The sequence below is a fragment of the Malus domestica genome, chromosome 16, assembly GCF_042453785.1.
Source record: "Malus domestica chromosome 16, GDT2T_hap1".
Classification (NCBI taxonomy): Eukaryota; Viridiplantae; Streptophyta; class Magnoliopsida; order Rosales; family Rosaceae; genus Malus; species Malus domestica.
Window position 1 is genome coordinate 7,274,001 of NC_091676.1, and position 24,889 is coordinate 7,298,889.

Here is a 24,889-nt window from a genome sequence, read left to right on the forward strand (position 1 = left end):
ATAAAAAGATCAACCCAACTCAACTCAATAAATGGCCAGGTTGGGTTGGGACGGATTATATGACTAAGAAAAACTCACCCAATCATGTTTAAAGTCTGGTTGGATATGCGCGAGTTCCGGGTTGGCCCAACTCAAGTTGCACCCATCACCACCACCACTGCCTACCATTGTTATTGCCGCCACCACAACCCATATTCATCATCGTTGCCACGGTCGCCATCACACACCGTCATCGCCACCACCGCTTACCATCATGATCACCTTCTCCACTGCAATCACCCATGATCATCACCTCCGCCACCATCATCAATGTCGTCATCATCACCATCACCACTGTTGCCATCACCATCTACCATCATTACCGCCACCGCCACACCACCTATCATCACTATTGCCATCATTGTCGACACTACCGCCAACCACCATCATCACCATTGCCGCCACTACAACCCACCACTGCCACCAACCACCATCATCTCTGTCATCGTCACCACCACCACATATTATCATCACCGCCACTACCATCACGACAACCACCACCACCCACCATCATCACCGCCACCACCAACCACCTCCACTAGTATATTTCCTAATTATTATCTTTCACATATATATTGTTGACTTTAAATACACATTAAATTTAGTATTTGAATTTTCTTTTTCTTTTAGGTTAGTCAACAAAAAAATTACAAATTTTCAAATATAAATTTCTTAAATTTTGTCATCCAACATAGTGTTAAAGCATTCAAGTTCTGGATATTCAAAGTGTTTTCGATGAACCAAAAAAGTGAAGAAAGACGAGGCCTATGGCTTACTATTCTTTCTTTACCGAAAAAAGGAAAATTCTATTGACTACTATCCCACAAAATTGATCTTCACAACCAGACCCACATTTAAAAAAATGAAACTCACTCAAGGAATATAATAAAAAAATTTATCAAAACTTGAGTTTGAAGATCAATTTATCAATTTTGTAGGAGGACTTACATGATTCGAATACACTGTTATAGTGACGTTCTATGCTAATAAAATAAAGATATGTGTAAGTTTTTGCCCACATGTTTTGATTTTATTAACATGAGAAGCCATGTAGCAGTATACTCATGCTATGTAAATTATTCTCGTTTTGTATATTATGAACCCAACAGCCAACTTAGTGAACCTTTGGTTTTTCTGGACGAAAGAATGTAGTCCACGCTCCACAGCTGGTAGATTTCTTGAACAGTAATATTAGTAATATGTCCTTTTATCTTGGATTTCTGTAGGCTTTTTTCTGTTCGTATCTTGTCATTCATATATAGCATAATATAAAGCAACGCTTTTCCTTTTGTTTCGTACCGTATGTCAAGCAATCCCCTGGTCCCTCATGAGCATGATCAAAAAGTCGTGGAATCTTATACGTTAAAAAAATAGAAAAATCAAGGAGAAAAAAAAAAGTTTGGGAAGCATCTCAAACGCAGGTGTTTTCGTTTTCTTTCCCTTCCAGAGTAGTATTTTTCAGTTGGCCACTAGCTCTAAATTTATATGCTTTTCTTGATTTGTAAAAGAACCAATAGCTTATTATACGTTTGAGTACAAAAGGCACCATATATTCAGACTAAAAGAAAAGGCACTAAACCATTTGAGTATAGAATATCAAATTATTGGTGGGATGAAGAAGGCAATGAACTTTCTAATTGCATTTTCTTCTTTCCGTACGCTAAACTGGTTCCTTGGTTCTTCCTCACTTCCGCTTCTGGGTAAAGCCAAAAGGCCAGTGATCCCAGCTGCTAGCTATCTATGCTACTAGCTACGACTGAATTAACAAAATTGATAAATGATAGTATTAGTACCTCGTATCATACCTAACAAATTGGAAAATTCTAGCCCTAGAATAGCAAGACCATCTTGCTTTTTTATGTTGATCCAGATGACTTAAAGTATCAGATGAATTAAAGTATGAGAGAAACTTACATACACACAAAATGCTAGGTGATAAAGTTTCAAACCTACATGGACCCTGAAGTGTTTTAATTTTCTTACATGACATTGCATGATTGGTTTGAAATACTATAGTCTACAACATTGGTGTTAGAATTGTAAGTTTTTTTTTTTTTTTTTTGAACAAGTGATATTATTTACACTAAGGAGAGGGGGTGGGTTTAGCCTCATAATGGGCTAGCAATAATGTGGTTCAAATTCGTATTTGGCGAGAATCGAACATAAGATCTCTCACTTACAAGTGAAAATGAATATCACTAGACCGTAGTACTAAGTGGCGTAAGTTATTCTCCTAAAAAAAACAATCATGTATGAGATTTTTTTACTTGCCAAATCATTACAATCCCTAGTTCTTTTGGACAATGAATTACAATTTATAATGTCATACCCGTTTACATTTTGGTTCTGAGTCTAAACACAATGAGAGTCAACAATTAGAATAATTTTGATTATCATTTCAAGCAAACATGTTATATCTGTGTTGATGAATGCATGTAGTTATTCAGTAATAACAGTTCATCGAGTTACAACAAAACACTGTACAACATGCGTGAATCATGTGTCTCACGGCATAGGCAAACTATTTATGACAATAATATTCCTAGAGTAAGAATATCAGGATTGCCATGCATGTAACCTTTCGTGAAGGTGAAAAAAGATTTCGAATGCGACCAGACAAATTTATAGACAAGCCCTTGTCTCTAAAGAATGAAAATATCAAATATTAGTCTTTACTCTCTCTCAACTGGCACTTTTGGAGCAAACCCTTATGGAAGCAAGGTAGCAGCTACCACATATTGTTTTTGCCCTTCTTTTCTATCCATTTTAATTGCATGCATCAACTATATAAGCCCTAGCTAACTGGCTCGAACTGAAACCAATACACATCGCAATCATTTCTCTCCTACCCATCCCCTCACAAGCAAGCTTACAGCCTCAACCTTTCGGAATGGCACTTGTTCCTCAGAATATTGCTAAGCCCCCTACACCTGCTCAGAGTTATAACAACCCCCCTATACCGGCTGCTCAGAGTTATAATAACCCCCCTGCACCTGCTCAGAGTTATAACAACCCCCCTGTACCGGCTACTCAGAGTTATAATAACCCCCCTGCACCGGCTGCCCAGAATTATAATCCTGCTCCTATTGCAGCTGTTCAGAATTACAACCCTGCCCCTATGCTGGCTGCTCAGAATTACAATCCTGCCCCTCTGCCGGCTGCTCAGAATTACAATCCTGCCCCTATGCTGACAGCTCAGAATTACAATCCGGCCCTTGTGCCTGCTGCTCAGAGTTATAATGCACCCCAGGCACCAGGTGCTCAGAGTTATAATGCACCCCAGGCAACAGGTGCTCAGTATTACAATAAGCCCACCGCCGGAGGACGCAGAGGAGGAGACTACTATAACCGCCCTCTACCCAAAGATGGGCGTCGCTTTTCTTCAACTTCTGATGACAGTATGCTGACCAACCAAATTCTGGCTAGTGACAAGTCTCGTGCCCGTCCCTATGATGTCGCTCTCCTTTCTTTGAAGCACATTCTTCAAACCGTCGACGTGATTCTGTCCCGCGTCACCCAACCTGACATCCACAGCACCGTCACGGTAAGTTTGGCTCTCACAATTGCACAAGAAATCACTTCGTAGAAATGTTATCGTCAATAATTTAGTTTTATAAACGGTATGTTGTTGCTCATAGCGTGACATTGTTTTGTGTCTAAATAGGGAGCACTAGTGACGGGTGCACATGCCGATGCTTTGGAGCATGAGAAGGCTTCCCATGCTATCATGAGTGGTCTCCCTGACAACTACGATGTTCCAACCAGCCTGTTTAATGCAATTTCCTGCGAGGTTTATAACATACATACTATAGCGTACAATTAAATGTGAACTTGTATCACACGTTCAGACAACAATCAACTTGATTAATAATCTAGATTTTCAATCAATGAAAAAAAAAACATTTTTCTCGAGATAGATAATTAGCACCATTGCAAAACAATCGGCATTATGGATAATTTGGTCCTCTAGTTGAACTTAAAAAATAAGTGGCCTATTAATTGTCTTGGCACTTCATATATATGACAGATATTCTGCACGTGGCTGTCTGGGGAAGATGCCAACAAGACAACCATGGACATATTAGACATTGTGCAACACTACGACTGGGATGAAAAGGTTGTGCTTGCCTTGGGAGCTTTTGCTGTGAAAGATGGTGAATACTGGCTTGTGGCTCACCTTTACACCACCAACCCTCTCGCCAAAGCGGTTGGGCAGCTTAAGCAAGTGCAAGAGATACTGGAACATGCCGGGACTAGCTTGAAGCCCAAGTTTGACGCCTACAACAATCTGGTTAGGGCCGTGCTCAATGTGACCAAGTGCATTGTTCAGCTACATGACCTCCACCACGACCCCATCATGACCACTGAAGCAGAGTCGGCGGCTACCACTGCTCTTATCCCCACAGCTGTTTACTGGACGATTCGGAGTATTGTAGTTGCTGCAACGCAGCTTTTGGGGATCACTGGCATGGGCCCCGAGTAAGTAGTCGTTCTTCTGAATGCATGTGTCTCGTTTATATCTGACAACATTAACATTATTTGGCAAGCAAGAAAACGCGCTGTTAAAGTCATTATGTTTTCCGTTTATTTGGCTTCTATTAGGCATGTGACAGAGGCATGGGAACTATCTTCCTTGGCTCATAAGCTCGAAACCATACACGGCCACCTCAAGGAGAATCTCAACAGATTACTTGACATCATCAGTGAGTCTAGTTAACAAGTAGAGCTAGCTTAATTACCCTATATGTTTATGCAAATGCCTAGCTAGAGATTAATGGTCTGATGTGATGCAGAGACGAAGAAAGAAGAGCAAGAATTAAGTGAAATTGCTTACATATTGGAATCACCACACATTGACAACACCAAGCCTTTGAGGGTCTTGTTTTACAAGGATGATCAGCCTGCACTCTATGATTGCTACAGCAAGAAGAGGGTTCGCTCTGAAATCTCACTTCTCTTCTATCCCCCACAATATATGTAATCAAATAGAATTGATCAACCAAGATCATTTTCAATATCATCAGGTCAACTAACCTTGATTAAAAAAAGTAATAAGGAAATAGAAGTGCTGGATGACTGCATCAAGTACTTAATTTTTAATCAACTGAATTCTAACAAGCTCTAGTTGATGATGTTTAATTAAACCATTCATTTTACTTGCATTAAGCACATACTTGGAAGAAAGTTAATGTCAAAGTTATGATTTCAATGTTTAATTAACCAATTAACCCCCTCATACCCAATGTATACGTCAAACAGGTTGACATTGATGTGCTGAAGAGGAAGGTTGTGATACTGTTCCTTTCAGACATAGACTTTATCAACGAAAACGAGTACATGATTGTTCAACAAATGTACTTGGAAAAACGGCAGAACGCAACCAGGCCGGAGAGCCAGTATGAGGTTGTGTGGGTTCCAATTGTGGACACGTGGACCGATGCCAAGTACCAGCAGTTCGAGGAACTTAGAAGGAGCATGGAATGGTTCACAGTGTTCCATCCTTCGGTTGTCTCTAAGACTGTCATCAGGTACATGAGGAAGCAGGATAAATGGAACTATGGCAAGAAGCCTCTGCTTGTGGTGATGGACCCTCAAGGCAAAATAGTGCACACCAATGCTGTTCACATGATGTGTGTTTGGGGAAGCATAGCCTTCCCTTTCACTAGCCAGAGAGAGAGATTGCTTTGGGAAGAAGAAACCTGGAGGATCGAGCTTTTGGCAGATTCCATCGATCAGAACCTAATTACCTGGGTACATCCATATATATTCACTTTATAATATTTAATATTCGCTTCAGAATATTTATAGTTTGATAGCATAATATATCACTTTATATTACGAGTACTAATTTTTGACACAACGTGTTTCAGATCACGGAAGGGAAATACATTTGCTTGTATGGTGGGGAAGATATAGATTGGATCAGAAATTTCACAAAGTCAGCCAAAAATGTGGCTCGGGAAGCTGGGATCCAGTTGGAATTGCTTTATGTGGGGAAGAGAAACCCTAAGGAGAAAGTGGTGAGGAACATCATGAACGTCATCCAAGCTGAGAAGCTAAGCCACACTCTTGAGTGGAATCTTATCTGGTTCTTCTGGATGCGTCTCGAGAGCATGTGGCAGTCCAAGGGACACCAGATGCAGTCTGAGGCTATTAGGTCTGGTCGCCTTAGGACCGACAACATGAAGAATGATCCAGTGATGCAGGGGATCATATCGATGCTGAGCTTCGGTTCAAGTGACCGTGGATGGGCTGTGATTGGCGCCGGTTCATCGGAGATGTCTAAGGCTAATGGGGAGCACATGCACAGAAGTTTAAGCGAGTATAGCTTGTGGAATAAAAGGGTGGACGAGATAGGGTTTGTACGTGCACTGAATGAGTACTTGACTGGGGTTTATAAAGAAGCTCCACATCACTGCACCAGTCTCATATTGCCTGCCACTGGACTCATGCCTGAGACGGTGGCCTGCGCTGAATGCGGCCGCCTCATGGAGCGGTTCACCATGTTCCGCTGCTGCACTGATTGATCAGCTTCTGTTGCCCCGGATCACAAGTCTGCTTTTTATGATACGTTGAGTTTCCTTACCTGATTGCAAGCTACTATTGCTGCTTTTTACTAGTACTCGAAGTGCTATATTATGTATGACAATAAATGTGACACCTAAATTATGGCAGTGCATAGGTGCCACCTACAGTGTGCTTTCATATTATGATCCAGTATTATTGCTACCAACAAATTTCAATTATTCATTTTTCATTTGGGCCCATTTTAATACGTTATTAGAGTACTGTTAGCATATTGATCTCATTTACCAAATAATGTGACAATATTTGATTGATTTAAACCTAGATCCATTATTAGTTATTAACAAATAAAATATTTACACATCCTGACATATTATTTGGTGAACAAATCAGTGAATAAGTTTAACATTATAATTGATGTTACTGTTGTCATTTTCACTCCTAATTTGTACTAGAGGTGGAAGCATTGCCTCTCACGGCATGCATGGCTGCATGCTAAGATTAACATATACGGATATGATGACAAGTGGAGGCTAAAAAGTAGTTAATGAACCAAAGTAATTCGTTCGTTAAAGAATTATCAGAGAGATAATCTTAATAATTTAGTTTAGGGTTCTTTACTGGGTTCTATTTGACTTGAACAGTAGTTTAGCCGCCTAGATTTGTATAGTCTGCCCTTAAAGTTATAGATTAATTAGCCCTAAATGACAATAGTAAACAAATTAAGCAATTATCGGACAGAAGCTTATGTCTTGATCACTCCTGAATAAGAGCTTATAATTCTTCACACAAGCTTCATGAGTCCGGAGATCATTGTTTAATCATTGAAGAATGTACGAACTCTACATTGGAAATTTGACAATATAAAGTATAATGTATAATGATTGATTCTAACATTAATTTTTTGTAATAAAACCTAACACCTGATGTGCTATTTGATCAAATACAAGATAAAGATGGTATCATGTAATTAGTGATAGATTGTTGATATGTATATTATTTCTTTTACATTGGTAGTAACTAAATCCTTCCTCGTCTGAGATTTTAATTGAGATTGTTTATCTGTTGGGTTTGGATTCTACGATTTATCAGCGTTTTCAAATAAATATTTGAAACTTGATGCAAACTCTGAGTGCAACAATAACATTTTGTAAAGGTGAAAGAAGATATAGAATGGTGACAGTGCATCATGACATCAGTAGATAAAAAGATATTCCTGGAGTAAGAATATTTGAACCTTAATGTTAACTCTTTTTAGTTTAAACCCTAATGCAAGCAAGGTAGCAGCTTTACACTGTTTTATTTTTTATTTTTCCATTTTATATACACCATGTAATTACTATATAAATCCTAGTTAGCTAATACCAACTGCAACCAACACAGTGAAGTCATTGCCGCTATTCTTCCATCCCCTCATAGCTTAGAAAGCCCGACCTTCGATAATGGCCCTGGTACCTTACAATAAGGCTGTCAACCCAACAAGCAGAGGAGCCGGTCATAATCGCCCTCCTCTGCTTAAACAAGGGCGTGACGGACATCGTCAATTTTCGACAACAGCAGATGACAGTGCATTGGTCAACCAAATTATGCTTACCGATAAGTCTCATGACCATCCCTACGAAGTGCCTCCTCTTGCAGTCACGCAAATTCTTCAAACCATTGAGGCCATTCTTTCGCGCGTCACCAAACCTGACATTCATGATGGCATTCTAGTCCCGGTCCGTCCATGCCTAATTTTGTCGCTTAATTATGTACATAGAATCTGTTGCTGCTGCTAATTTAGTTTCGTTACTATGTTGCTGATCGATTATGTTGTTTCGATGTTGTTTGTGTGTGAATTAGGGAGCATTAGCGCCGGCAGCTACACACGCGGAGCATGAGAAGGCTCTCCATGCTAACCTGAGTACCCTCCACGACAGCGTTGATGTTCCACACAGCGTGTTCAATGCAATTCACTCCGCGGTTTGCCTCTACATATATACTTATTTTCCAATTGCAACGCAACACTATTCATAAGTGCGATTTAAATTGACAGTCTAACAATACGAACATGCCAATTTTGTTGATTGATGGGAAACAGTTAATGTGCACATTTGCGCAAGGGGAAGATGCAAACAAGACAACAATGGACATACTAGACATTGTGCAACACTACGATTGGGATGAAAAGGCGGTGCTTGCCTTGGGAGCATTTGCGATCAAAGATGGCGAGTTTTGGCTCGTGTCTCAGCAATACACCACCAACCCACTCGCCAGAGCGGTTGGACAGCTTAAGCAACTGCAAGAGATCTTGGAACGTGCAGGGACTATTTTGAAACCGAAGTTCGATGCATACAACAATCTGGTTGGGGCCATTTTCAAAGTGACCAAGACCATTGTTCGCTTACAGGAGATTCACAACGATCCCCATTTGAGCCCCGAAATCAAAGCTACAGCTGCCACTGCTCAGATCCCCACAGCTGTTTACTGGACAATTCGGGCTATTGTAGTTGCCGCATCACAACTTGTGGGAATCACAAGCTCCGAGCCAGAGTAAGTTGTTTTGTGGTATGCTCTAATTTTTTCGAGAACAACACTATTTGTACCGTCTCAAATGACTATGTGTTGTATCAGGTACATGACAGAGGCGTGGGAACTATCATCACTGGCCCATAAGCTCGAAAACATATTCAAACACCTTGAAGAGATCCTCGACGGATTATATCAACTCATCCGTGCGTCTTAACCTAAAAAGGATATAGAGTACTAATACTTATTAGGCCTGTCCTGTTTAACTTGTTTATGTATAACTAAATAATTGATTATGTGATGCAGAGAAGAACAAAGAAGAGGAAGCTTTCAACGCAATTGCGCGCATCTTGGAAACACCGCACATGGATAACTCGAAGCCTCTGAGGGTTTTGTTTTACAAGGATGATCAGCCTGCACTATATGATGGCTACAACAAGAAGAGGGTTGGCTTTAAAAACCTCACATTCTTTTCTCTTCTCGGAGCGACTATGTTTTGAATGTCTGCGACTCTGTTCCCCAATTAATTCAAAACTTTCTGATACACAGGTTGACATTGATGTGCTAAAGAGGAAAGTAGTGATTCTGTTCATCACAGACCTAAACGTTGTCCACGAAAATGAGAACACAATTGTCCAACAAATGTACTTGGAAAAGGGACACAACCCTACAAGGCCGGAGAGCCAATACGAGGTTGTGTGGGTTCCAATTACGGATGAATGGACTGAAGTCAAGTACCAGCAATTCGAGAGTCTAAGAAATAGCATGCAATGGTACACCGTGTTCCACCCTTCTGTAGTGTCTCCGATTGTGGTCAGGTACATCAGGGACCCGAGGAAGTGGAATTTTGCCAAGAAGCCTCTGCTTGTTGTGATGGATCCTCAAGGCAAAATTGTGCACCAGAATGCTGTTCACATGATGTGCATTTGGGGGAGCATTGCCTTCCCCTTCACTAGCCAGAGAGAGAGATTGCTTTGGGAAGAAGAAACCTGGAGGATCGAGCTTTTGGCTGATGCCATCCATCCAAACTTAACTACTTGGGTACATACTATTCTATCGTATTTGCATCTTATGTTGCTAGACTGTGAACATGAATCATTGTTTAAAATGCTGCTTCTAGAAATGTGCAATCCGGATTCTTGAATATGTGATTTTTGCATGAATTTCAGATTACGGAGGGGAAGTACATTTGCTTGTATGGCGGAGAAGACATCGAGTGGATCCGAAAGTTCACAAAGGCTGCGAGAAACGTGGCTAGTGACGCCGGCATTCAGTTGGAAATGCTATATGTGGGGCGGAGCAAGGCTAAGGAGAACGTAATGAATAACATCATAAAAATCATCCAAGCTGAGAAGCTAAGCCACACCCTTGACTGGAACCTCATTTGGTTCTTCTGGATTCGTCTCGAGAGCATGTGGCAATCCAAAGGACAACTTCTAAGTGAGCAAGGCAAAACCCAATCCCGAACTGATCCTTTGAAAAGCGATCCTATGATGCAGGGGATCATATCGCTGCTGAGCTTTGGCTCGAGCGACCGCGGATGGGCAGTGATCAGCCTAGGCTCCGCTGCCATGTCCAAGGCAAATGGAGAGCACATGTTGAAAAGCTTGAGCGAGTTTAACGACTGGAAAAATAGGTCATCTGAAGTAGGGTTCACGCCGGCCCTGAATGAACACCTAGAAGGGGTGCACAGACAAGCTCCACACCACTGCACCAGTCTTATTTTGCCCGCAACCGGAATCATGCCCGAGACGGTGGCGTGCGCTGAGTGCGGCCGTGTCATGGAGAGGTTCTCCATGTTCCGCTGCTGCCTCGATTGAGCTTGAGCTCAAAAGGCACCAGTTTGATTTCTACATACATTCGTTTACATATTTATATGCTGCTGCTACCTTGGTACCGGTACCATCCATGGTTATCAGGGGGCCTTATTTGTGTGAATGTAGTGCGTGTTGCTGTACAATATTTGTATCTTCCACTTCCAACTTTTATCTTCGGTTATCACACTCCCGTTTTATTTTCGGTTAAATCAAATGAACAGAGCGATTACCAAAAAAATACAAACTTAGGGGCTTCAGTGTGTGTAACATTCAGATCATTGGCACTAAGGTCTCACCGAAATCCGCTAAGATATTAAAAAATTTCATCATAAGCCCAATTTGGAGGAAAAATCTTGAGTCCGGCATCACGTTTCTTGTCCGACCATTCCACTTCAACAGATATATTAAAATCAAAAGCGCAAGTTGCTAACCTTAAAACAAAAATGAAGGATTAAAGTGAGCTCAGAGACATCCCTTAATAATCAGCTTCTGGTTCTACTAATTACCAGATCAGAACTACAGCCAAGGGTTTGATTCATCGTCATTGCTCAATTATTTTCAAATTTCATAAAAAAATTATTTCAAAAAATTAACAAAATTATAAATAAATAAATAAATGTTCCAGGAGACAGGTAACACAGTGCAAAAGCAAGAAGCAGACACGGTGCTGTTTAATACTGGCAATTCGTAATTTTAATCTATGCTTCGGAAACTAGAACATCCCCAATCCAATCGAAATTTACAGGGCGTTCACCATATGAAGCAACAACAACCACCTCCCCCGACAAAATTAAGCTACAAAAAGCAAAAACACCGACAGTGATTTGTAAGACAATGTCTCGACTCCGGCCCAAAACCAGACAGCAGTCTACGACCATTTCGAAAAATGCGTAGCTGCTTTTTTTGATGAATTTGGGATGGAAATCGAAGCTGATTTACGCTTCCGTTGACACGTCCTTCTGGAATTATAAACCAGCTGATGAACGTAACGCCTATCAGAAGCGACCCACAAACCCTGAACCCTAATGCATAAAACCCCTAATCAATATAGACAAATCGAAATCAAAGCGCAAATGTAAACAGGAAGAAGCAGCGGCGTTAGGGTTGAAGAACGCTGGGGCGGGATTTTATAGAAGAACGCGGCGGATTGGACGTCCAACACAACCCCTTTGTTTTTGTGGTATATATCGAAAATGCCATTGGGGTCGTGGATGGAGGCTCTGTTGTGGGTCTGGGCTTAATTATGGGACTTGGCTGGGATGGGCTCGAGTTTGCGGGATTAGGCCATAAATTTTAAGGAAACGGACCCACAATTTGTTCACTACACGCATCCCTTTTTATACAACCATATATTTAGGGGCGGTCAAATAATTGCTATCAAACTCTACATATGTGAATTCGAACTTCAAATTTCTCATTTAAAAGTGCGGGAGAATATACAAATTCCTTTAAAATGTATGGAGAAGTGAAAAACCATTGGAGGTTTGAATAGCCTACCCGACCTATGCCACCCAGGCGAGGAAGAAAATATCCAATAGGGTAGCCTGACCATCTCATCAAAATGAAAAAAAATTTCATTGTGACGGAAACACAAATGGTACACCACTTATTTTAATAAAAGTGGTAGGAAATTTTATTTTTTAAGTTATTAACTTTTAAGCACATATATCTTACTATTTGTATAATAACACGTAATGTATCACTTCGTATACCGATCACACTGAAAAATATTTTCATCAAAAGGTCAGGTCAGCTTCCACAAAGAAGTGGGAAAACTCCCCTATACTCATCCTGCACACAAAACCTCGCATTTGCGTGAGCTGCGCTTCAGTTGCGCGACTGAGTCGGGAACTCAAGCAAGACAGAAACAAATGAAAATAATAAAAAATGCCCCCATGCAGGATCGAACTACAGACCTTCAGTTTACAAGACTGACGCTCTACCACTGAGCTATAGGGGCCTGTTGTTGTCATTTCCGTACTTAATCTAATTACCTCGGTATCCTGCTGACACTTTTAGAAGGGAAAATTGGTGAGTGATATGCTAGTCAACAGATGCCCACTTAGGTCTAATTTGATATTGTTGTACTGTGAGAATAAACAACTGTAAAATAAAGCAGTTAAGTGTTTGGTAATTTTTTTTTTTATAAAAGTGCTTTTAAGTGTAAAGGTATTTGATAAACTTTTATATAAAGCTGATGTAACTATGTCAAATGACAAAAATGAGTATGATATTAAATGTAAATAAGAATAATTTTATTTATATTTGACAAAAAATAAAGAATAATAATTTTATTTATTAATACTCTCTCTAAAGTCTTCCCCCTTTATTTTCTCCATCTGCATTGGCTAGACTTTTCCAAAAACCAAACAAAATCTCTCTAGAAGTCTCCCCCACACTACCCCAATTTTCTTAGTTTTTTTTTCTGCTCCATCTTCTTCTTTTTTATTTTCATCTCCATGGATTCCGAAGGCGCCAACGCAGTGACTATGCCGTCTTTGATGGGTTGTTCCTCAATCTCTCTCACCTGTCTCACTGCATTTTCTCCGTCTGGGCAATATGGGCTCTCCTAATTTGCAAAAATACGAAGATCAGTCTCTTGTAAGCGGTGCAATCTGAGAAATCTGGGCAAGTCCGCGATGCCAAAATAGAATATGAATCCGAGTCTGGTTATCGCCAAAAAAGATGGTAGTGTTTCTAGGCGCGATTTTGTCGGCGTGGGAGTGAAAGAGGACAAACAAGAGATGGGTGAAAGGACAAAGACAAAAACGATGTCGTAGGGTATGGAATCCAAGGTCAATAACAGTGATTGTTGAAGCTGGGAGTGAACAGCGTTGTGGCAGAGTCGACGAGGACGATCTCCCAATTGAAGTCGGCAACGTCTTCCAGTTGGTATTATGTGTACTTTATTTAATTGTTCAAGGCCATTTTGGGTATTTGAAAGTTTCATTAAAGGACTCAACGCCTCTTGTAAATTAGTGTTGCGCATAAGCTGTGGAAGCAAAAAAAGCCAATTTTTAAAAGCTAGCTTTTGCTGCTTCTGTTTTTTGTTTTTTTTTCACCTAAAACTGTAAAGAAAAAAAAAACTGAAGTTGAAAGTTTACTAAACACAAAACAGCTCTCAGCTTTTTTTTATACCCGTTTTTTTCAAAAGCACCTTAGTACCAAACCAGTATTTGATCGAGGCTTTAGCTTTTGTGTCTGCTGAATTATCAAACAACGGTGGGGAAAAGCACAAGCACTACTAGTACATATTAGATGTGAGAGAGGCTGGTTGAAAGTTGAAACTCGACAGAGACAGTGACCTTGTATGCCTGCATGCAACGTTCAGAAAAACTGGGACATAAAGAATAATAAGGCTACTACTTGAATTGTTAGTGGATAAGAGTTTTGAAAGGAAGGGATTTCCTGATCATCTGCAGTGACATAGTGGAGAACACTGCTCCCATCATGTTTCTGGAAACAGTAATGAAAAGGTTAATTGGATGACGTTTCTAGGTGAGAAAGTTGGCAATTTGAGCCTGTAAAGTAGCTACAAATTCAATGTCTCAAACCTAGAGGAATATTAATAATGGTGCACTGCACCCTCACTTAACTACAAAAAAAAAAAAATTGTATATCCAATGATCTCTTACACATAAAGAGGAATTAATCCAAGCATTATGTTCAAGGATCGGAGGGGAATTTAACTAAGACCTCTTGTTTTAAGAGACATATCTATGGCTACTTAGCCAAACTCCAAACTACAAAATCCAACCAAGGCCTCAACATTATTAAGAAATGCTTGTGTCCCCTACGGGGGTCTTCCCCCCTCCAAAATCCCTTACGACCAACAAACATTTACTATCCAAACATCATAATTCAAACCGTTCACTCTCTTTATCATTATCAAAAGATCATACATGCAAAAATCATTCAATTTGAAGATTGTTTAGTCATCCATATGTGTTAAATCAATCAACTGTTTTGGTAACACGTAGCTCATGATGAACCGTCTATTATTTTATGCATATGAATGGTTAAAAGATCTCAAAGTTGAATATTTTTTTGCATATATGATATTTAAATGATGATAAAGAGAATGAATGTTTCCAAGATGTCCAAAAAGTTCATTAATTGTAAGTGATGGACAAATAAGTCCCTCATGGAGGAGCCACAAGCATTATCCTTCTTAATATTCCTTCGTTAGGATAATACTTCTCAATTTAGGTTCGATCCAAATTGAGTTTAAATATAAATTAATTGGTGTTGTTTAAATCGCCCTTCTTTTACAAAAAAGACAATGAAGAGACAACTTGCGATTAATTTATGAAGTTGTCTAGTAACATTGTACGTAAAGAAAACTAAGAGAATTAGACGAAACTGAGATTAATGAACTACTAAACCACCATCTAATTAAGCCTCGAATGATTTATTTATTTATTTTTTAGTTAAAACGAAAGCGCGGCTTTATTCATTTAAACATAAGTACAGTCAGAAATTAAGACATCAAAAATTAAATTTGGCTGTTCATCAAACCATCAAGAATATGAAAGCCTCAAATGACTATTAGATATGTGGATTGCGTGTAAAACCAAATTTATTCATTATTCTATAAAACAACCCAGAGTTTCAGAGGTACTTCACCAATTAACAATGAGTAATTTCGTGCAACTCTATTAACTTAATCTTTAATTAAGTGATATTAATTAAGCAATTGGAACAAATTAAGGCGCAATGCAAGGGGATACGCAAATGCGTGCCTTGTGATATGGAATGCACGCCGGTTGGTTTGTACATCTAATTTCCCAAACGATATATGCATGAACACAATCACTATGGTAATTGACTAATTGACAAAAAAAAAATTGTAATTGACTAATTGTAGTTAAAGTTAATTAAAATAAAGTAATACTAGAGAGACCAAAATATTAGTAACAAGCTCTCTTAAACAATGATTGGTTGATTAATAGCGGTCTTGGGAGGGTGTTATCCAGTCAATCACATGGATTAACAAAGTGTTTTTTTGTCGTCATCTGGTGAGGCCTTGGAGTCTTCTTCCAGCTCCTCAATATATTATTCTTTCAAATCAATTGAGAATAATCTAAAGTTATGAGTTAAACTAGAGTTTTAGTTGTTTTAAGTTTTATGGTTTTGGCTACAAGTTATGCTTAGATTTAGGGCTGGTTTGGTATTGTTGTGCTTTGAAAAAAAAACTGTTGTGAGAATAAGCGGCTGTGAAATAAATCAGCAGAGTGTTTGGTAAACTTTTTTGTAAAAGTGCTTTTGGAAAAAAAAAAACAGTCTGATAATGGGTCTTTTCATTAAAGGAGCACTGTAGCTCCGTGTGCTTTGAAAAAAAGCCAGTTTTCCAAAGCTGCAAATAGCAGCTTCAGCTTTTTCCTTTTTCCTTTGATTTCAGCTTATTCTCACAACAGCTTCCAAAATAAGCCATTTTTTCCAGTTTACCAAACACCTAAAACCCTCACAGCTTTTTTTCATTGGTGTTTTTTTTTTAAGCACCTCACTCCCAAACCACCCCTTAGTGACATGGGCTTTATAGTGTAGATATTGTCTGTTTTAGTTGCGCACTTTTGCTCTTTTTTTTTTTTTTTGTTTTGTTTTTACATTGTTATTAATTATAAGCAATATTTAACATTAATCAATGGTAAGAGGAGGGGGAAAGGGGTACATTTTGAACTCGGAGTACAGTAAGTTGAAATGGAAGATTAGAGTAAGCTTGGTCTTATGTTATTACATTTAGTGTTTGGTGATGATGCACGTTTAAAGTTTATCTAATAAGAATCATTTTTTTAATAAAATAATAACAAAAATTAAAACTAGGGCACTTCCATTATGAATTGAATGTTTAATTTAATTGGAATTACACGATTAAATAGTGTTTGATTTTGTAGATTTTCACTTCCTTGATTGAAACCTTATAAATTGTATATAATTTGGATCACATTTGAGGGATATCCACTATCTGGTCTTATAAATAAATAAAAATGATGACATCTTCATCAGATTGATCACTAATAAAGTCACATATATTACATAAAATCACAGAAGTCATCATCTGCTTCATGCAACAACATAGAAAAACCATTCTACATATAACAATGAACTAGTCCCTAGAAATAATACAATTCGTAAGAAAATAAACTAAAAAGGAGACTCCATTAATAAATAAATAAATAAAAGAGACTGGAGTTGAAGATGCTGCAATCACATTGCTAATCAATCTATTGTATTTAGAATAAATGATATGTATGTTGGATACTTACAGCACAGGTAATAAAAGTTCTTTTATAAATGTTGTGCCAATATTTGGCTGACATTTAGTTCTTTTTAATCCCTTTGCATGTTAAAGATTTTAATTGTTTCTTGATATACGCGATAAAAACAATAAGTAAGTAACTGAGATAAATATTAATATTATTGAGTATCACAAAGCAAACAAAGTATATACATATATGAACTTAGAACAATCGATAGAAATCTTATCGGATTGGTTAAAAATGCTTTCTGTAAAGGGTTACAACTTACAACCAAAGAGACTAATTGTCCTAAGATCGACACTGCAAAAGAGATGATAGCAAAGCAAATTCTAATTGGTATTAGAGTCTAAAAGAAGGTTTCCTAAAGTTCTAAGGTCTTGGTTTTGAAGTGGTTTTTTGGTAAGGTAAAATGAATGAAACAAATAAAACGCATAGAGCTTTTGGTTTGAAAGATCATAGTCTATTTTGTTGACTGATTTGAATGTAATTTGCTCCAAGTCTTTAACTCATTTATGTAGAATACCAACTGCTTTCCTTTATCACTAATATGAACTCCTTGAAAAAGACCTTGGGATTACTTCCCAGAAAGTGATGCAACGATAACATAATCTAAAATATCTAGGCATAGGCATAACCAAGACCCTGACTCCTGAGATTACCTTTCCACCACCATGCAAAGACTTTGAATTCAATGCTCCCATCGGTCGAGAGAGAGAGAGAGAAATGAGTCTGGCATCTTTGACAAGTCCAAAAGTATTTGTGGTTCCTCATTACTGATTCAAAACTCAGGTCCAACAATATTTCTGGGGTAAACAATAGTTGCTAATTACCAAAACACGTCTGAAAGACTTGACTTGAGCAAACCAAATGATTATGGTGTATTTACGTACCATGCAACAATTATCTAACAAATCACATCTCTATCCAAAATTTAAAAAACAAATCACATCCACAAAAAACCAGATTATGATCGCATTAAGTTTTACGTAAATTGTAATTAATCTAATTAATTACATTTGCAACTCAGACGGTAAGCCCGGCGAACTGTTCACGTTCGAAACCGAGACATGCCACACCTTCACTTCTCCATCCAAGCTCCCACTATAAACCGTAACGACGCCGCTTGACTCTTCGTCTTTAACCGCCACCAACGACTTCACCGGCTTCACGTGCCCCTCCAAAACCGCCAAACAACAAAAACTCCCGTCCTCGCCACGCTGCCACACCCTCACTGTCCGATCAGCCGATCCACTGAATAACAAATCCCCGACGTTGATCATACACAGTATAGCCTTCCGGTGACCTCTCAGAGCCCCCGTCACCGCCATGTGGTTCGCGCTGTCCTCCCTCTCCCACACCAGGATCGAACGGTCGCAAGCCCCTGAAAACAGCACCGATCCGTCGTCGTTTAGGGCCAAAGCGTTCACCGCTGACTTGTGCTTCTCCAGAGTCGCCACCAACACGTGGCGCTTCTCCCCGAACGGTTTGGCCCATACCCGGATCCGACAATCCGCCGATCCGGTGTATACCGTCCCGTCGTTCGATACCGCCACCGCGTTCACGGCGTCCTCGTGTGCCTTGACGGACTCGACGCAGCGGAGATCCGAGTCCCGCCAAATCTTCAGGCTCTTGTCCCAGGAGACGGAGTAAATCAGGCCATTGTTGACGGCGATGCCGGTGACGGCGTCGGCGTGCTGGATCCAGAGGCATTTCTTGTGGCGGCGGACGGTGACGTAGTTCTTGGGGAGTACGAAACGGCGCAAACGATCATTGACGGTGGGGAGGGAGTTTAATAGCTTGTGCCGTTTGCCCACCGTCAACTGCCAGACTCGTATTTTGGAGTCCTGGTGTGAAGTGAATATGTTGCTGTTGGAAAAATTAACGGACTTAACGGAGCCCGAGGAGGCATCGTCGGCGTTGAATGAATCGTGAAGCGCGTGGGTCGTCCGATCATAGACGTTGATCTCGTGGCCGGATGCAGCGTAGAGGAGGTTGTGGTGGATGGCGAGGCAGGTGATGGGGAGGGAGGGGCGGCGGGGCCTGAGAGTGGCGAAGCAGAGGTGGGAGACGGAGAGGTCGAGGGCGTCTAGAGGGGAGAGTTTCTGGAGAGAGACGACAGATGGCAGCGTCTGGAGGGAGAGGTTGCTTTGGAGGCTGCTACGGCTGGTGTCGCTAGCGCTAGTGCTAGTGCTGGGAACATCAGAGGTGCTGCTCGTATCGGAAGTTTCGAGTTTCGTCGGAGATGGTGACGTCTCAGGTTTGGAGAATGGGATGGTGGATTTGCTGTTGGCGGAGCAGATGGCTAGCCAGGATCGGACCCTCATGGCGTCGTCGGTGATAGAAAAGCTGAGTCGAACTATGTATATGGTTTATATATAGGCAAAGAAGATTTTGGACTTCGGTGTGTGGGGTGCCGCGTGGGGTCCATCTACAGGGCAATACGCGTCTGTGGACGACAAGGAAGAGGCTGGCTTTGGTTTGCTTTTTTTTGTTGGGGGGGCGGGGGAGGAAGATGCTAAAGCCAGAAACCTCGCTTTCTTGTACAACCAAGTTGGCTTAGGGCTATCCTATGCATGTCTGAGCAGCGACCATGATCATGCAATTGACTCGGAGAAGTTTCGGCAGGACTGTTTTATTAAGATAGTTTTATGTCGAGTGAGATTATCGCGAGTCAGGTGTGACTAAAAGTTACATGTTTTAGTGAGTCTTTCTCTTTAATGAGAAAGAAGCAAATGTATTTTATGACACTTTGCATGTCTTACATTGTCACATGTTGTGAACATCTACTCATACATTTAGTTGTAAGTATATTAACTAATAACATTATAGGTCAGTGTGATGGTCGGACTTAATAGAGACAGTGTTTATTCGACCTCTATTGTCTCATAAAAATTCGAATCCTTAATTATAAAATTACCATTCGAACAACTTTATGTACGGTTTTTTCGGGACGTTAATGTTGTTTTCAGTCCGAGTGTAGGACATACATATCTATTCCAATTTCCAACCGAGCCGGATAATTTAAAATAAACTTAAAATATGCAGTAGTTTTCAGGGATGTTTGAAACATTGTGTTGAACGAAAGTCGCTATGCAAGAAAAAACAAAGTCATGACTATTTAGGGAATGCTGCTAAGTAAGCCAGGTAAGATTCAAGATGAGATTAGTTTCTTAATCACGTTTATTATCAGATGACTCATTCCTTGTAATTTGCAGAACAATTAAAATGCCACTTGCGCTGTAATTATCTATCGTTTTAGGAAGAATTATTCATTTGATTAGAGTCCAAAGTATAAGTCGCAAGAATTACAGTGACAACTGCCAAGATCCGTTCTCTATTTACACAAAAATCAGATCGAGGCATATTGTTGTTTTGGTTGCTGAAATTTAGTGGATATTCTCTTGGGAATATTGTCTCACGGTCGTCTTTTATATATATATAAGGAGAGAATGATAATCCTTATCCGGAAAATGATAAGACAATACTAAAACGAAAGACGAAACTTTGCACTTGATATATATATATATATATATATATATATATATATATATATATATGTATGTATATTGTTAAGGTATTCTCAGTCTGAAAGGATAAATATATGTACAATTATCTTTGCCTAAGATATTTGTAACGTTACTCAACTTTGTTACAACAATGACTTCCCCCTAGTTCTTTCGGGAAACCCTAGGAGTATGGTTGAATACTTCTTTTTGTTACCACTCTCTCTCAATGTCAACACTATGTCAAAAATATTCTTTTGATAAAATATGGACAGCTTCTTAGCCGGATTTCGCTCCAATATTCAGGAAGCAATTAGGCATCATAGACACAAGATTTTAAAAGTGCTAGACACTAGTTGGACGGCGAGCAGAGATCTAACGCCTAGGCGTCTAAGGGGTCTAGGATGCTTTGTTAATTTTAATTAAATATATTATTTAATATATAAATAAATGTCTACTTAAACTTAAAAATTACATAATTGTATTGGGATATATACATTGCAAAATGACTATCCATCAACGTATCCAACAAGTCTCCTACAATTTATTGAAAAATAAAATGCATATATGAGAGTTGCGACCTAAGCGGGTCTAGGCGAGCCCCTAGGTAGGTTTAGGCACCATTTTGTTTAAACGCCTAAGAATTAATTGTGACGGTGCCCGGCCGCCAAGGCGGGACCTAGACGAGAAATAGGCGGGTACTTTTAGAATAACAACCAAGTATTGACCACATGTCTAAAGTTCAGTATTTGTGCCTTTTTTTGGGTCTATAGTGGAGTGCTATAGACAATATACGGTCACCATACAAGCAAGACGAAAGTATTATCGATCCAGCTTAAAGAATAGTTGAGCGGAATCCCTTTTAAGATGACGTTGTGTATGTATATATCCTGCAAACACGCAAGATTATGGAAATCGGTATGGTTGTTAACATATATTTTTTCTATAGTGATTTGGCAATAGGCAGACTGTAAAGTTGTGAACTAATATCTGTTCTAGCAAAGCGGATTATCATCTTAAGAATATTATCAGCAAGATTTCAAACCTCAATCTCTACTTAACATCACATTTTACTTCCTCTTCAGATGCATATATGTACAGTAATAACTTTAAATAAAGGATTTGGAATCAAAACTTGAATTGTCCCCCCTCAAAGTGGTAGTTCTTTATTGCAGAATTAAAGATTTATTTGTCTATCTAATTAATATAATTTATTACAGCTTAATTAAGAAAATTATCTGGCTTTTAGCCTATGCCAACTCATGGAATGATTGCTTACTATATGGGGATAAAAAGTGGCATTGGAAATTATGATGTGACCGGCATTACCAAGAAATCAGATGTCGACTGTTAACCATGAACACCGGTAAAAGTATCATGTCGACCGAAAATGGTATTTCCAAATTATTAATCGAATAAAGTTGTCATGTAGCACAATCCCAAAGTTAGTTGTGAACACCAACCTTTCAGAGTATTTTCGATTCTGAGGGTCACACTTTTACACAAGGCGCTAGTCAGATGATGGACGGTGACCTAAGCATAGGCGTTTAAGGGGTCTAGGCAGTTTTGTTAATTTTAATTGAATTTATTATTAAATATATAAATAAATGTCTACTTATACTTAAAAATTACATAATTGTATTGTGGTATATACATTGAAAAATGATTATTCATCCACGTATACAACAAGTCTCTTACAATTTATTGAAAAATAAAATGCATAAATGAGAATTGCGGCCTAAGCGGGTCTAGATGAGCGCCTAGGTAGGTTTATGCACCATTTTTTATTGTTTAAACGTCTAGGGTGTGACGGCGCCCAGCCGCATTGACAAGACCTAGATGAGAAATAGATGGGTACTTTTAGAATATCGACCAAGTATTGACCACATGTCTATAGTTCAATCTTTTTGCCTTTTTTTTTTTTTGCTCTATAGTATGAGAAGTGCTATGTAGGCAATATGCAGTCACCATACAAACAAGATGAAAGCATTATCGATCCAACTTAGAGAACAATGGAGTGGAATCCTTTTTGACACACCCAAACCTAGGAAGGTCGAAGCATGTTGGCCATCACCGTGAGGTGACGTAACCATAAGGGTAAGTAATGTGAAAAAGTGGATAAATTTAAAACTAATTAGAACTAATTATACTAAACATCAAAAGAGTGCGCAAACGTGGGAATAACCCACTACAATTATTAAGAGCATAATAGACAGTACGACTACCGAAAAGTAGTCCAAAGCAGCTAAAGTACACTTATTACACAACAATGGATAAATTCATACTTCTAAACTAAAGAGAATGTCACAACTGTCGAGATTCCTCTAAAGCCACAAAGAGTACAGTTATCTAGGTCCTGGAGGGGAGAAAAACAAAGTTGAATGGGTCAGCAAAACAATGCTTATATGAAAACCTTTATTTTCGAATATAGTAAGCCCTCGCCATAAAACAAGTATAGTTTCCTTAAAACATACTACGTAGGTATGTAAACAACAATAACAACAATATAACCAGAAAATATGCCAAGTCATGATGTATCAATGCCACAGTAATAAAAATCATGTGATAATCAAGTATATCTAAGTGTTCATCCATCTAAGCTGACACACGAGTTCGAACAGATAATTTCTGACACGAACAGGACTGAGTGTAATCAATACGCTCTAGTACTACGATTATGTGAAGGCTAGTGCAGAAGCACGGTCACATACAAGTCAGATTGCCTAATGCAATCTGCCCGACAAGACTGCCACCAACTTGGATCCAAGGTGAGCGAATGATGCGATGTGAACATACACATGAAGGACAGGCCCTGGCCCTGGGGCGAGTACTAACACCAGTGCAGCAAGATGAGTATGTACAAATATGTATGAATGTCATGATAGTAATATCCCAACCATATAGCAGCATTTATCATAATTAATATCACAATAACGAATACTTGGCAATATAAGTGCAAAAGGGAAGTAACTACACATTTAGGGAAACTATAAATATGTATAGGTATAAAATAAACTGCTCACTCATAAGTACGTCGCAGGATCGTAGCCCCCGAGTCTAGCCTGGCCCCGTACGTCTTCGGAATACGTTTCCCCTATATGTGAAATAACTATAATAGAATTAATTAAAGCACATATATGGAAACTTAAATAAAACCCTCATAGTTTGCTCAAACCTAGGGTTTAAATACATGAAATCGATATACTCGACGTCACAAACCTACACAAATTTTTAGATAAATTTTTGGACCCCTCACACGCCGGCCAAGGCACGGCCAGACACGCCCCCACGCTCAGGCACGTGCCGTCAATGTGACTGACGCCGTTAGGAATATTCCGTTAAAACCTTAACAGAGATTAACGATGTTACCTGACGCCGTTAGAATATTCCATCAACTTTGACGGAATATTCCTTATCTTCTCTAGCGAGCTCCATCGTCCGCCGCCGGTGCTGCCGTCTGTAACTCGAATCTTGCCGATTTTTGGAAAAATTTGAACTTGTGTAATTTCTTCATTTCTCAACCATTTTCGACCTACTTTATATGGATTTGAAGCTTATGAAGAGTAGAATCATGTTATACCTTTGTGGAGTCCAAAAAGTGGACGGAGGTGGTTGGAAATCACCTCGAAAAATTCCGGCCAAAAGTGAACTCCTCGAAACTTGGTTTTTTGACGTTGTTTCTTCACCAAAACTTCACTAAGGACTTCGGGGAGTTGAATAGAGGCCTTCAAAGTTCCTAAAAACTTGTAACTCGATCATAACTCGTCGGACAAAAATCGAACCGAGCTGGACCTCACGAGTTCGACATACAAAACTCGTCCAAACTGAGTTTTAAAGGTATGGTTGTGCTCGTGAAGGTGAGATGAGCACAAGGAAGTGGTTTTTAGGTTCGATCTGCAAGCTTTGAGGTCCGTTTATAGTGGTTGTAGAGGGAGAGAGAGAAGGAATAAAGAGAAAGCTTTTTCTTTTGCTTTATCTGATTAGGTGCCGTGAGGAGGGAATGGATGGGATTGGTGAGAGATTTGAGGGAGTTGATTGGTGAGGGAGTGAAATAATGGGGAGTGCATGGGTTGGCTGGCTTTAAAGAAAACCAAGGATAGGGTTTAGATTTTGTACAGAAAAGAGAATCGAAAATCTATCCGAAATAGTGTTTTCACACTGATAAAAATTATTTACTCTCGCAACAACGTGTACAATTTAAATGCGATAGCGTGAAATAAAATAAAGGCGATATAAA

General features: G+C 39.3%; 3 protein-coding genes, 1 long non-coding RNA gene and 3 other non-coding genes across 8 annotated transcripts; 2 read left to right on the plus strand and 5 right to left on the minus strand.

Moving 5' to 3' along the window:
- The first annotated feature begins 2,848 nt into the window (after nucleotides 1–2,848).
- Nucleotides 2,849–6,796, plus strand: LOC103403085 (protein SIEVE ELEMENT OCCLUSION B-like). 2 transcript variants are annotated; one of them, XM_070815070.1, is made up of 8 exons: nucleotides 2,849–3,296; nucleotides 3,330–3,583; nucleotides 3,704–3,829; nucleotides 4,067–4,518; nucleotides 4,642–4,742; nucleotides 4,833–4,972; nucleotides 5,299–5,790; nucleotides 5,910–6,796. In XM_070815070.1, exons 1-8 carry the CDS (start codon nucleotides 2,930–2,932, stop codon nucleotides 6,564–6,566), a joined length of 2,589 nt encoding a protein of 862 aa, XP_070671171.1. In that variant the 5' UTR covers nucleotides 2,849–2,929; the 3' UTR covers nucleotides 6,567–6,796. The 2 variants fall into 2 exon arrangements, with proteins under 2 accessions (XP_070671171.1, XP_008340128.1); XM_008341906.4 differs by having other exon boundaries at nucleotides 2,849–3,583.
- Nucleotides 6,797–7,914: 1,118 nt separating this feature from the next.
- On the plus strand, nucleotides 7,915–11,075 carry LOC103403084 (protein SIEVE ELEMENT OCCLUSION A-like). Its single transcript, XM_008341905.3, has 7 exons — nucleotides 7,915–8,282; nucleotides 8,407–8,526; nucleotides 8,645–9,096; nucleotides 9,178–9,278; nucleotides 9,379–9,518; nucleotides 9,622–10,113; nucleotides 10,242–11,075. Exons 1-7 carry the CDS (start codon nucleotides 8,007–8,009, stop codon nucleotides 10,890–10,892), a joined length of 2,232 nt encoding a protein of 743 aa, XP_008340127.1. The 5' UTR covers nucleotides 7,915–8,006; the 3' UTR covers nucleotides 10,893–11,075.
- Nucleotides 11,076–11,138: 63 nt separating this feature from the next.
- On the minus strand, nucleotides 11,139–11,225 carry LOC114822387 (small nucleolar RNA R11/Z151). The gene has a single exon (XR_003770464.1). It is a non-coding gene; the product is annotated as a small nucleolar RNA R11/Z151 (small nucleolar RNA).
- A 278-nt stretch (nucleotides 11,226–11,503) lies between these two features.
- Nucleotides 11,504–11,656, minus strand: LOC114822400 (small nucleolar RNA snoR137). The gene has a single exon (XR_003770478.1). It is a non-coding gene; the product is annotated as a small nucleolar RNA snoR137 (small nucleolar RNA).
- A 1,121-nt stretch (nucleotides 11,657–12,777) lies between these two features.
- Nucleotides 12,778–12,849, minus strand: TRNAT-UGU (transfer RNA threonine (anticodon UGU)). Its single transcript has one exon. It is a non-coding gene; the product is annotated as a tRNA-Thr (tRNA).
- A 5,154-nt stretch (nucleotides 12,850–18,003) lies between these two features.
- LOC103403333 (protein JINGUBANG-like) lies at nucleotides 18,004–19,512 on the minus strand. Its single transcript, XM_008342143.4, has one exon. The coding sequence runs from the start codon at nucleotides 19,471–19,473 to the stop codon at nucleotides 18,160–18,162; it is 1,314 nt and encodes a 437-aa protein (XP_008340365.2). The 5' UTR covers nucleotides 19,474–19,512; the 3' UTR covers nucleotides 18,004–18,159.
- Nucleotides 19,513–22,771: 3,259 nt separating this feature from the next.
- On the minus strand, nucleotides 22,772–24,684 carry LOC139192803 (uncharacterized). Its single transcript, XR_011577208.1, has 2 exons — nucleotides 24,022–24,684; nucleotides 22,772–23,746 (listed from the first exon to the last, which is right to left on the minus strand). It is a non-coding gene; the product is annotated as an uncharacterized lncRNA (long non-coding RNA).
- Between the last annotated feature and the right edge of the window lie 205 nt (nucleotides 24,685–24,889).

What these genes read in the sequence shown, in the direction of transcription:
- LOC103403084 (XM_008341905.3), top strand. Translation starts at nt 8,007, where the DNA reads ATGGCCCTGGTACCTTACAATAAGGCTGTCAACCCAACAAGCAGAGGA. An exon ending in ATGGCTACAACAAGAAGAGG is followed by an intron (nt 9,519 to 9,621) that starts GTTGGCTTTAAA and finishes TCTGATACACAG; the next exon opens with GTTGACATTGATGTGCTAAA. An exon ending in ATCCAAACTTAACTACTTGG is followed by an intron (nt 10,114 to 10,241) that starts GTACATACTATT and finishes CATGAATTTCAG; the next exon opens with ATTACGGAGGGGAAGTACAT.
- LOC103403333 (XM_008342143.4), bottom strand. Translation starts at nt 19,473, where the DNA reads ATGAGGGTCCGATCCTGGCTAGCCATCTGCTCCGCCAACAGCAAATCC.
- LOC103403085 (XM_008341906.4), top strand. Translation starts at nt 2,930, where the DNA reads ATGGCACTTGTTCCTCAGAATATTGCTAAGCCCCCTACACCTGCTCAG. An exon ending in TTAATGCAATTTCCTGCGAG is followed by an intron (nt 3,830 to 4,066) that starts GTTTATAACATA and finishes TATATATGACAG; the next exon opens with ATATTCTGCACGTGGCTGTC. An exon ending in ATTGCTACAGCAAGAAGAGG is followed by an intron (nt 4,973 to 5,298) that starts GTTCGCTCTGAA and finishes TACGTCAAACAG; the next exon opens with GTTGACATTGATGTGCTGAA.